General features: G+C 35.8%; 2 protein-coding genes across 5 annotated transcripts in view; both read left to right on the top strand.

Annotated features, from left to right (window-relative positions):
• The window catches only part of LOC116288582 (uncharacterized), a 14,487-nt gene extending 6,999 nt beyond the window's left edge, over window positions 1–7,488 (top strand). For all 3 annotated transcript variants that reach the window (XM_031695384.2, XM_031695385.2, XM_089033101.1), the window contains exons 11-22: window positions 187–263; window positions 349–423; window positions 639–679; window positions 989–1,103; window positions 1,760–1,800; window positions 2,352–2,520; window positions 3,257–3,328; window positions 3,758–3,839; window positions 4,364–4,425; window positions 5,209–5,280; window positions 6,337–6,555; window positions 6,995–7,488. In XM_031695384.2, coding sequence (XP_031551244.1) covers window positions 187–263; window positions 349–423; window positions 639–679; window positions 989–1,103; window positions 1,760–1,800; window positions 2,352–2,520; window positions 3,257–3,328; window positions 3,758–3,839; window positions 4,364–4,425; window positions 5,209–5,280; window positions 6,337–6,555; window positions 6,995–7,071 — 1,102 coding nt within the window. In that variant the 3' untranslated portion in view covers window positions 7,072–7,488. The remainder of the gene's footprint in view (window positions 1–186; window positions 264–348; window positions 424–638; window positions 680–988; window positions 1,104–1,759; window positions 1,801–2,351; window positions 2,521–3,256; window positions 3,329–3,757; window positions 3,840–4,363; window positions 4,426–5,208; window positions 5,281–6,336; window positions 6,556–6,994) is intronic.
• A 187-nt stretch (window positions 7,489–7,675) lies between these two features.
• On the top strand, window positions 7,676–16,638 carry LOC116288600 (rac GTPase-activating protein 1). 2 transcript variants are annotated; one of them, XM_031695408.2, is made up of 22 exons: window positions 7,676–8,020; window positions 8,192–8,292; window positions 8,420–8,460; window positions 8,581–8,641; window positions 9,463–9,687; window positions 10,161–10,205; window positions 10,765–10,797; window positions 10,950–10,994; window positions 11,304–11,415; window positions 11,993–12,071; window positions 12,235–12,283; window positions 12,672–12,722; window positions 13,002–13,047; window positions 13,583–13,677; window positions 13,750–13,806; window positions 14,233–14,297; window positions 14,410–14,470; window positions 14,712–14,826; window positions 15,091–15,196; window positions 15,351–15,622; window positions 15,762–15,858; window positions 15,977–16,638. In XM_031695408.2, exons 1-22 carry the CDS (start codon window positions 7,927–7,929, stop codon window positions 16,044–16,046), a joined length of 1,920 nt encoding a protein of 639 aa, XP_031551268.1. In that variant the 5' UTR covers window positions 7,676–7,926; the 3' UTR covers window positions 16,047–16,638. The 2 variants fall into 2 exon arrangements, with proteins under 2 accessions (XP_031551268.1, XP_031551269.1); XM_031695409.2 differs by lacking the exon at window positions 10,765–10,797.
• The last annotated feature ends 681 nt before the right edge of the window (window positions 16,639–17,319 follow it).

Here is a 17,319-nt window from a genome sequence, read left to right on the forward strand (position 1 = left end):
GTATAAAGATTTACCTGGTGGATATTGCTCTTGATGTAAAATATTCCTATTGGTTCAATTTAAACACCTCCGCACTATCCTTGCATCTGTCATGTCATACCTTAACATTATCTTAAAACCATTTTTAGCCATTTTGTTGTTCTACTATTATTGGATTTATTATTAATCTTTTATTCATTTTGTTAGACTTCACAAGCATCTGACATTACTAAGTCTCAAGTCTTGTCCCTTAATTACTGACAAAGCAATGGAGGCTGTGTCAGGTACGTTTTGGTATTGTTTTCCTTAGTTTATCTATTTTTGAAATATGAATAAAAGCTTGCTTGTTTATTTTATTGTTTGTTGTAGCTCTAAAGAAATTACAGTCGTTAAACTTAAACCAGTGTTCACAACTGACAGACAAATGTTTTACTTACATTAAGGGTAAGCCTCCTTATACAGGTACTAAAAATTGACCTTTATTGATTCATTATTCCGTCCATTGGTCCATACATTCACTTATTCATTTGGCAAGTAATCATCCAATCCATTTATTCATTTATCTGTTCGTCCATCTGTCCTTCAATCCGTCCGTCTGTACATCCATCCATTGCATTTATTATTTCTTTTATTCATTAGTGTGATTATTCCTTTTCCAGACTTACCTTCTTTAACTGTGCTTCAAATGGACAACACCAAGGTATTTATTTACACTAAATCATTCCTATGTACCTTCCCATGGTTCCCATGCATGTACCTTTGCATACGCTAATGATTTGTTTGATTGAAGGTAGTCTATACAGTGTGTGCAACCATGTGATCCAAAATCCGATATGAATAACAATGAAACAACCCCCATGTTAGTTGATCTAACAAGAAAAGCTGATGAGAAATGCTTTGCTTACTGTCAACCAAGATGGTAGTTATGACGTAACATGCACATGCTCTATTGCAACTTTTGTTCCAATCAGCATGTATCAATGATAACAATCATATGTCTTTGTTCCAGGTTACAGATCAAGGGGTTTGTTATTTTGTTGCCAATGCCAGCTGTGCCAGTAACCTCATACACCTCAATCTTTGCAGTACTGATATAACAGACTTAAACTTAGATGTTCTAAAAGGTAATTTAATTTCCTCATTTGCTTGACTGACCCTTTAAAATACTGTATTTCTTAATAACTACAAATTTCACATTTCAGACTGCATGTTTTCCCTTGAGTATCATTTCCTCGTTTGCTTGATTGACCTTTTAAAAGACTGTACTTCTTAACAACTACAGATTTCAAATTTCAGACTGCATGCTTTTCCCTTTAATTTTTTTGTTTAACAGTTGCACATAATTGTAGACATGTATGGGATGCAAAAGAATTCAACAATTATAAAATCAATATGATATGTGGTCTGAAATGGCAAAACAATACTCCCAAGATAAATGTGTCTAATTTTAACAATACTTTGTACTACAGTTTACCTCCCTCAGTATAAATCAACTTACGTTGAATGTAATATCTATAGATATTGAAAATAGTATGTGTGTGAGTGTGGATGGAGGGGACACTTCAAATTAGACCTGGTCCCCTTGCGTCCTCCTGGGATTTGCCCAAGAAAGGATGAAGTCAAATTAAACTAAGGCATGAGAACCAGATGTTGTACACTGCCTCTCTCCTTCCACCAAGTATCCAGTACAAGCAATGGCTTTTTCAAATAAAATTCAACTATAAAATATATATATAATTTTGCAGTCTCATAAAGAAATTCTCTTTTTTTTAATCCCCAGATTTAAAGTCACTAAAGATTCTTGGGTTGGAGAATACAAAGGTAATTCTATCTTGTAGCTAGCTTCTGAACTCTGTGAAATTATTCCCAAGTTCTCTTCCAAGTTTTCTCTCTCCGCAAACAATTACCAAAGTTATTTGTTTACAAGTACAATTTGATTTAAAGTGTTATATTTGGGTCAGTTTGTGTCAGTTGGCTTCACAACTTCTTGTTTTTGTTTTTTTAGTGGTTCTACTATCAACATTCTTCAGGGACTGCAGAGCTAGGGGGGCTAAAACCTTACTGTTAAATTTGTCCCCATTTTTGATTTATTCTGTCACTTATTTTCTATTTGATATAGAATTCATTATTCGGAAGAGATTTCTGAAATACTAGCCCTCCCTCCAAATCTAAAACTCACTCCGCAGCCCCTGTTCTTACAAAACGTTTCAAAATTGGAATTCCAAATTAAGGCACAAATTTCATGCATGCAACATAACGATATAAGGTAGCTTAAATTTAAAAATGAATTTCTGTTATAAAACCATAACAAATGTCTTACAGTATTATCAGAAGTTATTGCTTTTCTAATAATTTATAACCTTTGCTGACAGATTACCAGGTTGGATGTTCTGTCAGGCCTTAGCTATCTGGAAAGTCTAAATGTGTCCCATACAGAAGTATCAAACAACAGTATGGCATCACTCACTGGTTTGCCATGCTTAGTGTCACTCAATATTCTGTCCACTGCTATTGATGACCTAGGACTGCAATATCTTCATGGTAACTAGTCTTTAACTGGTTTAACGAGCAAAAATATCCCCTGGTAGTAGGGGTAGTAGAGATTTAGCTACCCGCCTTGTATCGTAAACCAACTAGCTTTCAATGTTGATCATGAGCGCTCTTTATTAAGTGAATAAGGTATTGCAACTACAGCGTGTTAAATCATGTGTTACGTAACATATAGTGTAGACAGACAAGTTAATTATCATAGGCATATAGAGTATGTATCACGTAACACACCTCCCCCCTGCATCTACACTAACACACCCTAATTGTGTAGTTCCAGAAAATATCCATACACTCTACCCTCACAGCAGAGGAAATTTGTAAAAGCATACCACTACCCCCAATAACTTCCAATTTTCTTACATACAAACTCTTTCTCTGATTCCCTCCCCTCTTAAATTCCCAAATCCTCTGTGATTGAGGTATGGATATTTCTTGAAGTACACAATACAGAGAAATAGAGGTTTTGCACCGCCACATGACGGCAGCAAATTGTTAGATGGTAGGAACAATACAATCGTTTTACATGATAAAGAACTCAATTACCAAGAGCAAAGGGATTTTATTGTTATGCCATCCAACCACAGGCAGCTCAAGCTGTATTTTGGGCACCAACACGTGATAATGCAAAACCTTTATACTTGACCTTTAGTGTTCTAGTACATTTTTGAACCTCCCTGACTTCAATGAACTTTCTACCCTCCTTATCAATCTTAATGATATTTTTTAGATCTACGATTAACTCATTTGAAGTTACCTGGGAGACTTAATATAACTGACCAAGGGATACAGCACATTCAAGGTAAAAACTAGTGAGATAAGGAAATATAGTAGAAGGGGTTGGACAAAAAATAAGGTACATCCCCCAAAAAACATTGCATCTCCACTGATTTTTAATAATATTGATGATGAGGATGAAAAGGATGATGATGATGATGGTGGTGGTGATGATGATGATGATAAGGTTGATGAGGATGAGGATTCTTTGATTGTGCATTTGAAAATCTCAATGCACTAACAAAAGTTTAAAAATCAATTAGATATATAATGATTAATGAATAATTATAATGATAATGATAATAATAATAATAGTTGTGATAATATAATTCATAAAGTACTTCAGCAGGAAAGGGTAACAGTTTTTACATCTTTTTTTTCTGTATTTATTTTTTCCATAAAGGAGTTTAACGCATTATTTCAATTTAGATTTAGATTTAGATTATTGTTATAGGTCTACCACTTGCTGCATTAGATTTGTCAGATTATATCAATGTAACAGATGTTGGAGTTCATTGCATCTCAACAATGTACAGGTAATCAGCTTAAATCAAATTGTCATGGCTGCTCACCCCGCTCTCCCTTCGGGCAGGTAATCAGTCATTTCTACTTGGAATTCACTCATTTGTTCCAGTTTTCAGTCCCAACATCAAACAGCAAACTTCATATGAGCTGAACCTAATTAAAACAATGGATAGCAAGGCGGTCTTCTTTGGGAGGTATGGGTGGCGTAACTCATGTGAGCGCTCGCCTCTCATATGTGACCTGAGTTTGAGTCCAACAGGGTTCAACAGTTGTTTGTTGGTTCTCTCCTGTGCTTCAAGGGTTTTCAAGGTTCTCCGGTTTCCACAAAAATCAACTCCTAAATTCCAATTTGATCATGGAATGAGGGCCACAGGTTTGTTAGCCACTGGCTATTAAGTGCTACCCTCTTGAAAAAAGGATGTTGTCATTAGGTTTGGCTCATGTAAACTTTGATGTTTGACATGAGCCTTAGTCCCTCAATAACTCTCATTCCAACACTTACCTGTCAAACATTTTTTTCCTATTTCTGTACCAGCTTGACAAAGCTGACACTGAGTAACACCAAACTAACAGATGTGGGAATGTTGAGTCTATCAGGTATATATACATACATGTTTTAATTGATATCTTATTAATATTTGCTACATATTTTCTAACGTCAATATAAGTATAATTTTTTTACATTTAGAATCACTAGGACACAATTTACACAATACATTTATATGTTTACTATGTTTCAGTATTTAGGTATATTTAGGGAAGCATTGGTGGCGTAGCGGTGAGATCGCTCGCCTCTCACCAATGCAACCCGGGTTCGAGTCCTGATGAGCTCGGTGTCATATGTGAGTTGAGTTGTTTGTTGGTTCTCTCCTGTGCTTCGAGGGTGTTTCGGGTTCTCCAGCTTTCCTCCCTCCACAAAAACCAACTACTAAATTCTAATTCGATCCTAGGAGATATTAGGGCTACGATATGGCTAACCTCAATATCTCCTTTTGCACTCTCACTGATGCGAATGAATTATTGTTTACAAAAAAATAAAGAAAATGAATATTGTGACCCTTTGACCCTGTTACCCTGTGACCCTGTGATTTAGATGTGTTTGTTGGATTCATGCCATTAATCTATATCAGGACTTCGACTTTAATGGGGTAAACTTGATCCTTGGGGAGAGAGAGGGGGGAGAGAAAAGGAGAAAGAAGATTTTTTTATTGTTCCTTCATTTTCCTTCCTTTCAAGAACTCCTTTCTTGTTACTGTCTGTTCTAGAGGCTCTCACTCACTTCCTGGTCGCAGATTTTGTTTTGCTCTTCAGGCAATTGAGTGAAAGCATCTTTGATACTCAGTACACTATCTTGTTGATCTAGTTCATTATAATACACAGGACTGACTGAGCTTGTAGAGTTGAATGTTGATAGAACAGCAGTGACAGATGAAGGATGCATGGTTATCAGTAGTAAGTGCCTCAACAGTCAATACAAAGGTTCTTCATACTCAATCCAACATACCTATTGCCGCCGTCAACAATGTGCTCACATTTACTCATTAGACATTTCTTCGTTGTTGTTCGTTATTCCAATTCACGTGCATCGTAGAGTGAAAAAATTATTAACTGTGCGTGCGGCAATATTTTATATATGCTGCTAATATCGAACTTTCCAAGGCACGCACATCAGAGTGAAAAGATACTGTGCGCGCCGCACTATTTTACATGTAAATATGTGATAATACCGACCTTTCCAATTCACGTAAATATGTTTGCGCGGCACTATTTTATATATGGCGCTAATATCGAATTTTTCAAGGCACGCACATCATAGTGAAAGATACTGTGGTGCGCCACTATTTTGCATTTAAATGTGCGCTAATAACGATCTTTCCAATTGATGATTTTCAACCATTTCTCAGAGAATTAAATAACAAAAGACACGGCGGCCATGTTGGAGGATATAACAAAAGAATTCATTAACAATTCTTTATTGACAATTCTTTTGTTAAGTTCCTCAAACATGGCCGCCATGAAAACCATCAATTCACGTAAATCTGTGCGCGCGGCACTCATTTATATATGGCGCTAATATCGAATTTTTAAAGGCACGCACATCCTAGTGAAAGATACTGTGCGCGCGGCACTATTTTACTATTTTATCGACCTTTCCAATTCACGTAAATCATAGTATATATAGCGAAAGAATTATTACGGCACTATCTTAAATATACATTGATATTGAACTTTTCAAGGCACACACGTCATAGTGAAAGAAATATTAACTGTGGCTGAGCGTGGCCTAATTTTTTCATATGGTGCTATGATACAGAACTTTCCAAGGCGCGCACGTCATAATGACCGACCCGTTAGCTTTGCGCATGGCAATATTTTATTGCGCTAATATTATTTTATCGACCTCAGAAGTGAGACTAAGCCTGCATACACTGGAGTCTTAAGAGCTGTCAATAGTGCATCTGTGTGCAAATTTGCACTCATATTCACCTGTTTCTATTTCCTTCACAGACTTTCCAAATCTTCAAATTCTCAGCCTTTCTTCTACACATATAAGCAACAAATTTCTAACATGTGGTGTGCTTAATCAGTGCTTAAAGCTGAGCCAATTAAACTTGAGTAGAACTCGAGTGTCCAACAAGGGAATAAGGTGTCTTAATCTTAACTGTCTGACTTCACTCAACCTGGACTGGACAAGCGTCACATCTGATTGTCAACTGTTGCTTACAGGTAGAAATTGGCAAATACTCCTCGTGTTTTTCTTCTTGTTTCGCATGGGACAGTCCTTACTAAGGCCGGCAACCATACGATTTCACCTGCGCGATGTTGTTAGCCTCACAACCTTGTGCCACCTCTTGCACCTAATACTTACTAAGAGCTGTATTTTCACAGTCTTATGGCCATTCCATTAATTCGAAACGATGGGTCGGAGCGGCCAGTTCTCAAATGGTATGCTAGTTTTCAGAACTAGTTTGGGCCATGTTGGTAAAATATATAAGTTGGCGAAACATTGCCATGGCATTTAGTAAAATTTTCTTTGAGAAGCCAAACCAATGTCTGTTCGATAATTGATGATAAAATGCACATGAAGACAACTTTTTTTTAATTAATATTTATTTAACGAATATCAACATATTTCTCATTTGACTAACGATCCAACTTTTTCTAGGCTGTCCAGCTCTTAAAGCACTGCGAACAAACAACTGTACCCCTTCCATGGACGAGTCTGATGAAGAGGAAGTTTAATGCAGGAATTTTGGTGGAAAACATGCTATAAAAAAGTTTTAAAACACCAATAATTTAAAGATTCATTTTAATTTATAGTTCTAAAGTGAATACATGCACCGAATCGAAATATGGTGACCAATTTGAATAACTCTTGTTCTGTACTGACTAGCGACTGACTAGCCTCTAATACATGTCAAAATGTTAGTGCAGAATAATAGTTATTTGAATTGGTCATCATATTTCGATTTGGTGTAAAGAAAAATGTAATTTCTTCAGTCGAAGGGTGAATTAGTAAAAAGGCATGACGAAAAATGAGAACCAAAAATGACAACTACAACAAAGTGAATCAAGTGTTTCAAAAACGTTATCGTTATAGCAACTCAGATTTTATTAAGTTTTTATGGTTAATGTTAATAAAGATATTTATTTTCTTAATCTTTTTTATTCGTAAATGATTGATTTTGGTTGGGATACCTGTGTTGCTTTAAAGCACAGGAACCCCAACTCTCGAAAATATGCACTAGTTATGGATAAATATTTATTTATATTAGCTCGGAGGAAATCCCGATTTCCTATAATATTTCTTGGTCGAAAACTTGTTATACTGATGATGAAAAGATCCAAAAAAAGGAAACGATTGGAATATTTTTTTAAATTGGAAGTTCTCCCCAGGCCCTTTCTTAACTTAGCGGGGTTTCAAGCGATCGTCGTTGGAGTTTTGCGTCACGTGTGTAAACTCGTTCTGTGATTGGCTGTAATGGCTTTAAAATAGTTGTGGAGGGAAAAAACGAAATTCTGACAAAGACAACACATGCCAGGGAAAAAGAAAGACAAAATCACACCATTATTCGGTTGATCTTCCCTGTCTTTTTCATGAAAGAAACAGCAATGTCTGCTGCTGCTTTAGTTGGTAGCTTTGACGATATAGTTCGCTCAGCAGCGATTTTAAGCGAGGGAATCGAGGGAGGTGAGTATTGGAACCGCCATGTTTGTATTCATCATTCTTAATCTTATGATTTTTGCTTTTCTCAAGCAACTAGAAAGCCTCAAAATACGATCTAAGCCTTTTTACTTTGTTATTTTTCCGTGATTTGATCGCGTGAACTCCTAAGTAACCTTTAGATTCGTTTGATTACAGAGTTCTTGAAGTTTGTACTACAGCAAGAAGACTGCCGTAAAAAGTGGTTAGAAACTGAGAATAGCTGTGTTAAACTGAAACAAGAGATTACTAAATTGAAGGTACGTTGATATGAAGTACTTCGAGCGCCACATTAGCTGGTTTATAACTAACTTCTGTCAACAAATTTTTGCTTCGCGTCCAAGCGAAGGCGAATCATGGCTGACAGTAAATCGTATCTTTTTATAGGCGGAAAACGAAGCCCTTGATGTCAAGCTAAAGCATGCTCGGTAAGTTATCTTAACGGTCTTCCATTTATCCAGTTTAGCTTGGGGATCAAGCATAGTCTTAGACTCTTATCTTTTTGCAAATTTGCAAATCACCGATCGCTTTACATTTTTATTTTATAGAAATCAGATTGAAATCGAAATCAAGAAAAGAATGAAGGCAGAGGCTGCACAGGACCACTTGGTGCGTTCTGGATCCATATATGATATATAATAGAAGTAGTGTTAGTTTAGTTTATAAGCATTGCTTGGCTTTGTCTTAACTACCTCTCCCCACCTCGCATAAAGTGAAGGCCTTCTGGGGTGTTGGGTTCAAGAGACCCTTCCACTTTTGATATGAACAAGTTGACAAAAATCGATCAATACCATTGGACAAAAAGCATCTCCAATTTGCCAAGTTAAAGTTTGATAAGTTAGAATGTAGAAGATATAGCTCCGAAAAGCTACAAAATTTCACAGACGCTTGTATGGTTGGGGCACAAATTCGTTCCCCACCATACAAACGTCTGTATAAAAATGTTGTGACTTTTCATGGCTATATCTTCGCTTGTGTCCTATACACAACTCTCAAACTTGGTAAATTTACTATTTACTATTTGCTTTTTGCAGTATTATCAATGTATTTTTGCCATAACTTGTCAATGTAAAAAGTTTAAAAAGCAGTGGAATGGTTTATTCCTGGACTTGGGATCAGATGTCAGTAGAGTTTGATAAGTCTCTCCCTTGATTCAAGGGTTTTCCCTCAGCTTGAATACTTTGGTTTTCCTCACTCTGCAAAACCCAACATGCTAAATTCCAATTCAATCTGTGAATTAGCCATACGGTGACCTTAATCAGCATAGAGGATGTTTCAGGGTTCAATAAAGTTGATGGAAAAAATTCCAAGGAAGGTAATCTCACTATGCTTTGGGTAAGGGGGAATTAGAACTTAAATGATTCACTCAAAAGATCTTATATACAAAATTCAAAGCCATCTCTTACTAGTAAACTATATTCTTGATCAAGGACCGACAAGTGGCACTGATAAGGGAGCTGCTGACTGACAAAGAAACAATGAGTCGACTGAATGAAAATGAGAGGCAAACCCTGATGCAATCAATTCAAGTCAGTCAAATGCACAATGATGATCAGCGGAGCCCAAGAAAAAGACCATATTATGGTATTGATGAATCATCAGCATCAATTCTGTCACCATCTGATATCAGCTATGATACCACTGCTGATGATCTTGTAAGTAGGAATTGGTTATTTGACAATAAGTTATGGATTATCAGGCTAGGTACAGTTGCGAAAATGCAGTCACTTGGATATTCTATTCTTCTCTAGTGAATGTTAATGACTTATAGTTACACAGAATCCCTAGGTTACTATCTTCTGATATCTATTCATTCTTTGATTGACTGATTAATCAGGGCCCAGTTGTACAAAGAGTGGATAGTGCTATCTTATGGATAAATCCTTATCCAGTGGATAAGTTGATGCTGTTGTCCAGTAAATTTATCCATCTAATAGTGTTATCCACCCTTCGTACAACTGGGCCCTGATAAAATTCCCATAGTTTTATTCCCTAACTGCGAGTTTTTTTACGTGGCACTGCTTGATAATTTTGTGACCAAATTTTTAGTTAGGAATAAAATATCTGGCCCAGTTGCCTAAATGTTACCATATTTTTCCTTTAATTTTGATCCTGTTCCCTCTTTTAGGATGAACCAGCCCCTCAAAAGAATGTGCATACCTATCTCAAAAGTGTAAGCCATACTTGTTTTCTTAAATCCAGAAGATAAAGGAACAATGTTAATGATTTTTGACTTTTTCATAATATTACTGCTAATAACATACTTATATAATCTCAAAGGAGGATCCACTAGTATTCCAGAATGCATTGCGAATGAGATATAAAAATTTTTCATTCATATTTTCGAAATTTAAAAATCAATAGCACTTAAAAAGAGTGTATGTCATACCTTTTAGCAATATATATTTTTAAATTGTTCAAGAGATTTTAAATATTTTTGTCAAAATACTGAAATACTTTCTGAGTAATTTCACATTCAGTACAGATCCTACGACTAGCTACTTTTGTTTGCCTAATAAGTTGAACATATCTTAATCAAATGCTAAAGTAACACCTTAGTATTAGTATTATTATTGGTAGAAGTGGCATTAGAAAAAGATTCACATAAACAGGTGAAAGCCTAAGAAAACAGCAATAAGCATGCAAAGGCACTTGGGATACTAGTGGGTCCTCCTCCTGATATGTTCTATAATAATTTATTAACAAAGCTGTGATGATATTGTTCCCTTCAGGAACCTTCTGCTCCTTCAGTTGATGAGCTTGGGGTATGTGCACTCTTAGCACTGGTTATTTCTTTTTTACATTTATCAATAATATGTGTCTTTTCTAACCCATAGCTTACTAATATTTTCCCTCTTAATTTCATCTTGCTTTTTTAATAACTTTGCATTTTTTTGAAACATTTTTTTTTCTCTAGGGAGGAACTCCACCAAAGAAATTGAAGACTTCCATTGATCATGTGGTAAGAAAAAAATATATAGATATTTTGTGATTCATCAGTCCCAAAAATTGTTGTGCAAAAGATAGTAATAAGTTGGATTTGGACAAATTACAATACAATCCAGCATTCATTTTGGCTGTCAGCTTCTTGCTTTCGGTGCAGGCAACAATTTTTGAAATAGGTGTATAATCAAAGTCCAAGAAAACAGTTAAAATGGCAAATTCTTTGTCTTAATTTGTTTACTTGGGCATTTTGCTGATGATTTACAGCATGTTATTCTTCTCAATTGAAGCCTGAAAAGGTATGAAAATATATTTTGTTGTGTATCAGATTCAGGATAATGTTGTTGCTGGTACCAAGGTTACAGTCAGTCCTGATGGCCCTATTAAAGTATCAGCATTTGTGAACACATTACCAAGTCCTAACAGACCAACTATCAGACGTGAGTTGAACTTATAAGAACTAGGAAACATCTACATTATTTTATTATATCACCTGAGGACTTAAGATAATAGCTGGCCAGTCTCTGGCTATCAGTTTTAGCTTTGTCACCTAGAGTAACTGTTCAAATAGACTGGCAAGGCAAAGATTTGGCAGAATAAGTTTTGCAAGGTCGGCTAAAATGACTGGTCAAATTGACAAGCAAGGCAAATATTTAATTACCCTGGGTTCCAGAGGGATTTTTTTTCCAGATTTACCGACTGAGAGCGGCAAGGCCAGTCAATAAATCAAATCTGCAGGAAAAATCCCTCTGGAACCCTGGGTAATATTTTATAGGATAAGTTCAAATTCTGGCCAGACAATTGTCTGATGTCAGACACGGTGCTGATCCAAGTTAATGCAGACATTTTCACACAGATTGAATTTGAATTTAGCTTGCTAAGTTTTGTAGAGGGTTTGAAACAGGAGCAACCATGAAGAGAAAAATCCTCAAATCAAGGGAGAGACCAAACAAATTCTCTACTCGGACATTGTCCTGATACTTATGATAAATGGATTCAATGATTGTATTTTTTCAGCTGAAGATATTAATGATGTAGGTTTACCAAAATCTAACTTGTATCCTGCTCTTCCTGTTTCAAGAACACCATCAACAAGGTAGTAATAAAATCAATTTGTTTTGAGATCTGTGTCAACAGTGATAAGAGTCTGTAATGATAGGGTGTAGGGAGGTGGTAAAGGCTCCTGGAGTTGAATTCAGATATAGCAATGGATCTAAAACCAAGAAATATTTTAAGAATTTCACTTTGGTGATTTGCAGGGAGACTCCAAAAAGCACTAACAGCATCAAAACTGGAAAGAGAAAGAAGGTAAAGTACTGCTTACCATGGTATTTAGCATCGACTAGTCCAACTGTTGGGAAACTTGTTTAAATTTAATAGTAATAGAATCTTACGCAACGATAAATATCAAGAATGATAACACCAAAACGATGGTGGGCACATGAAAACTGTTTTGAGCATGTACTTGCATCATCATCTTAGAATCTCCCTCCTGGTCTTGCCATCCTCGTGCGAGGTCTCTAATGTTCCCATGGATGTCAGTCAGTGGATAAATGCTAAACACAGCTTTAATAGGAATCTTCCGAGGGAATTTTGTCACCTTACTTTTGAAATAATAGTCATAATTTATTTTCATAGTTAACATTCAATTAGCTATCTTACAAAAATGAATAAATCTTTCATTGTTGTTTTGCAGTCGCATATCTTTTGCTCCAAGACTGTAATCAAGCCAGAATCATGTCAACCAGTAAGGAAACTCTTATAATTCTTTTATATTAAAACAAATCTTATCATACTTGATTATTTTCAAGTTGTCCAGCTAGCCTTTGTTTGTGCTTACTATTGGTTATGACATTTAAAAAAATGATGTGCATGTGTCCAATCCTCTTTGGCCCCACCCGTAAAACTCACTTTTGTATTCAAAAACCGATTCTATTGCCATTCTTAATATTCATATTTTATTTTCTCTTTTTAGTTTTGAGTTTAAGTTTACCAAAGTTTTTAATTCTAATTCTATCTTTGCTAGTGTGGCAAGAGAATAAAGTTTGGAAAGTTGGCTTTCAAATGCAAAGGTATGGCAATATCTATCAAACGTATTGCAACATGGTTGTGCAATCTCCTTGTCCGTCAAAGATTCTTACACCAGTCAGATTTAGATCAGTCAGATGTGCCTGGTCATTGTATTTGGCTTTTGAGCAGCCATTTTTTTAAATCCTAAATACTCCAGATTCAAATTCTTTGTTCTTCAAGGGTAGCTTCAATTTAATTTTTATTTTATTTATTTTGATTATTAATGTATTTCAGTGTAGGTCTGAGGAATTTTAATTTTTTTGTATTGTTGAAGCTGTGCAGTCTTTACAAATACCATTGGTATTTGTGAATATTTGTACACTGAAATGAGGCTAACCTGTATAAGTGAGTCTGTGAACAAGAACCACAGCAGTATTAGACTAATAATTATACAATAATTATATATAATTATATATAATAATTATTATTGAGAAATGGTTTATTTGGTGATAATTTGACTAGAGCCTTTCTTCACAATGTAAGATTATCCCTTTTTGTCATCCATACATGTTCAATGTAATTTTCTTTTTATCATAGACTGCCGTGCTGTGTGCCACCCAGACTGCAAAGATGCAGTGCCACTTCCATGTATTCCTTCAAATTTCACTCCCGGTTCTGGTCAGAAGAGACCGGTAAGGAAAGGTGTCTCTAAGGCTGAATATTTTGGAGGTAAACTAACTTGCTCCCCTTGCTTTCATTTTCAGGAAGAAACCATTGACTTTTATGCTCCATCAACAAGTCCAATGATACCTAACATTGTGGTAAGTAATTGGTATCTGTTTGTCTTAAGACCTGGGACCCATGTAACTAACTGCTCAAAAGTTTGTGTCAATCAATAAAGAAGCCCCTAACACTAGTGAAGTGAGCCAAGGGTGTGTCAAGTTGTGAGTCAAGGGTGTATTAAGTTGTGAAAATGCAGCTACATTTTTAAAGCAATAGTTACTAACCTTTAAGAAAAAGCAAAATTAATTTTCTTGGAACGCAATTAAACCGTAAAACAGGATAAAAAGAAAGGCCAATTTTTTTGTTCGTTTCTTTTCTTTTCTTTTTATTTATTTCTTTATTTTTTGCATTCAGTTTTCTCCTGTTTATGATGAATTTCAAAAAATGTCGTTAAGGCTGTGTTATAAAAATCATGGAATTACCATGTTTATGCTAAGGTAAACTAGATTATACTTTCGCCTTAGATCGAATGTGTTCAAGAAATTGAAAAGCGAGGCCTTACTGAGGTTGGTCTTTACCGTGTCCCAGGGTAAGCGACGTCTTTGTCTCCCTTACTGTATTTTTTCCTCTCTCTTTCTCTCTATCAATGAACAATTTATCTTTTTTTTTAACTAATTCCAAAGTGTTTTTCCATTTTATAGTGCTGAGCGCACCGTCAAAGAAATCAAAGAAAAGCTCCTCCACGGAAAGATGAGAAAATTGGTAATTATTAGACTTTGTCAAATTTATCAAAACGTCACGCTTTCGCGAAAAGAAATGTTAACCCGAACTATAAAGAAATAAAACAAACCTGTCAAAATATTGTACTTAAGTTTGGCGTTTTCATCTCCACAAGACAAACTCAACAGACAGCTCTTATTGTTTTGACTACTTTTTGATTATTTAAAAAAAAAAAGATTTATCGATACCGTAATGGTTTTTTCATGGTTAATGTTATTTATAGCATGACGAGAGCGTCGATATCCACGTTATTTGTGGGGTACTGAAGGACTTCTTTCGTAACCTTGCTGAACCTATCATCACTTATCAGCTTTGGCAGTCATTTACGAGTGCCGCAGGTGAGATATCGTTATTATTAACCCTGGTTTTCTCTAGCCATGCAAGCAGAAGAGGTCTTGTTACATCAGTTTGAAAATAGGCTCAAAGCAAGCACAAACTCAGGGATCAAAATCTTCCCTTGCGTTTGCGCTAGCGCTTGTGCTTGCATCCCGAGAAAAAAGCGGTTTACATATGAACTTGAAAGTCAAACAATAGTCACCCAATCCAACGATATGAAATTATTTATTCATCGTTAGTTTTAATATTGTCTTAATTATCGACAGCTAGTCAAGATGATATTGATAGCAGCAGTGCACTATACCAGGCAGTAAGCGAGCTTCCCCAAGCCAACAGAGATACACTGGCGTTTTTGGTTACGCATCTTCAGAGGTTCGTACGATCAGCTATCTACTTCTTTCTGGATTCTATCTTTCTAAGATGTTCTTTGGGGCAATAATTTATGACTGATCTTGAAACCCTTTCTATTTGATCCCCCTTCGTATAACATAATAATTCTTAATTAATATTAATGCATGTATTTTAGGGTCTCTCAGTGCCACGAATGCAAAATGACCGTCCAGAACTTATCCAAAGTGTTTGGTCCTACATTAGTCGGGCACTCAACGCCCAATATCGAGCCAATTGACATGTTACGGGAAGTGAAATTACAACCACCTGTCTTGGAGAAATTACTCGCTATGCCTGTCGACTACTGGAACCAGTTTTTGAACGTTGACGAAAATCTGCGCTCCCCACCCTACAACCCTAATACTCACCGATCAGACGGCACCCCCCTGACCCCAGAGTGCAGACCAGGTATGACGTCCACATGAAATGCTATTTCTCTTAAGTTATTTTTAAATCAATAGTTCATTCAATTCTCATTTTCGTAAAATTAAAACGAGTCTTTAAATAAATGCATGAAATAAATCTCACCAATAATTGTTTTCACCAGTGCCTCAAAGCATGCTTGGACCGATATCTGCGACTCCCGGAAAAGGATCCGTGAAAAAGAAGGGAAGTTTTCTCTCTCGAACGCCACTTACACCAAGGTAATTACTCCAATACCCCCCATTATTTTTTTAGGACTTCCCTATGATTCTAACCTGTTTCTATCTAGATCATTTCTGGCAGTTCTAAATCCGCCAACTTTCCCTTTCTTCTCCACAGGTTCGGAAGCAAGTCTAAAGTCCCGAATAAGCGACCAACACACTTTTTCGCTTCTCCTATGTTGAAGTAATTGCAAGCAAAGATGGCGTAGAAATTCTTTAATATTATAAAATTCTAATGCATGTAGATCCCTTAAATGTTAGACAACTTTGACATTATCTAAACCATCTACGATGTTTTATATATTTCCTTTGTTATAGTAATACACTTTTTTGTTGTTTTTTTCTTTTTTTAGATCCTAAAATAATCGATATTTAGTTACCAGTTGGGTGTATAATGCTCAACATAGATTTGGCGCTAAGTGGTAAAATATTTGGCCATGACCACCGCAAAAATAAGTAACTGTCGAACTTGGAAATTAAAATACTGTTTGATTGGAAAGTCATAAATTATGACCTTTTTAAAAATATTTACATCCTACATAACACCAAGAATAAATGAATTACTAGAATTATATTTTGAGGAAGACAATTTTCCTCTTGAACGTGCTTCCTGTCAAGCAAAAGCTTGGGAATCCGCCTACAATTTTGTACCTTAGTTTTTACTGACGATAACTATTGGCTATCTATTTGCCACTGTATTCAATATGCAATAAGCTTTGAATGTTATTGTGACTTAAAATATAAGAGAATATCAAAAGACACAGTATTTTATACCTTAAATCTATTTTCTAAAGTCTGTCTGGGGCATATGGCGAACGCGAGTGTATTGTTCTTAGAAGATAGCATCATAATCTTCAGCAGCTGTTTTATAGCGATCAATATTTGACCCAGTATTTTGCGAAAGGAAACAGTACGAAGCAGGAATAAGGCGATGGTACGGTCTGGGATTGGTGATTGTTGTTAAAGGCTGCCTCGCTTTTAATCAGATTCTACCAATGAAATTCCAATGTAAAATTATTGCTATAAGCTATGCTCGACTTCTCATAAACGCAAAATACCCGATATTATTGAAGGATGTGGCGCGAATTTCATCCATCATCAACCATAGAGAAGTCGGATGCTGTTATTATAAACAGCATCCGACTTTTCTTCTTTTCTTCAATGCGAGCAAGCATTTCTGGACAAAGGTTTTCATATCTTTTCTCCGTCCAAAAGGGATTATACCTTTAACATTTTGACAAAAAGAGAACCATTTGCATCACTGAGAGAGGAACTGTCTAGTAAAACATGTAATTGTTTATACGGGGGTTGTTTGAGTCTAGTGAAGAATACCAATCCAGTATTCAAATCCTCGCCGAAAAAGGCTTTCCCTTGACAACCACAGCTTAAAGAGGACAAGAGTTGCTTTAAATGACAATAATTGACTCTTTTATGAGAAAATTGATCAAGAGAAAAGAACTG

Source organism: Actinia tenebrosa, unplaced genomic scaffold (genome assembly GCF_029948245.1).
Source record: "Actinia tenebrosa isolate PJP-AT-01 unplaced genomic scaffold, QUT_ActTen_1.0 PGA_scaffold1__47_contigs__length_23844297, whole genome shotgun sequence".
Taxonomy (NCBI): Eukaryota; Metazoa; Cnidaria; class Anthozoa; order Actiniaria; family Actiniidae; genus Actinia; species Actinia tenebrosa.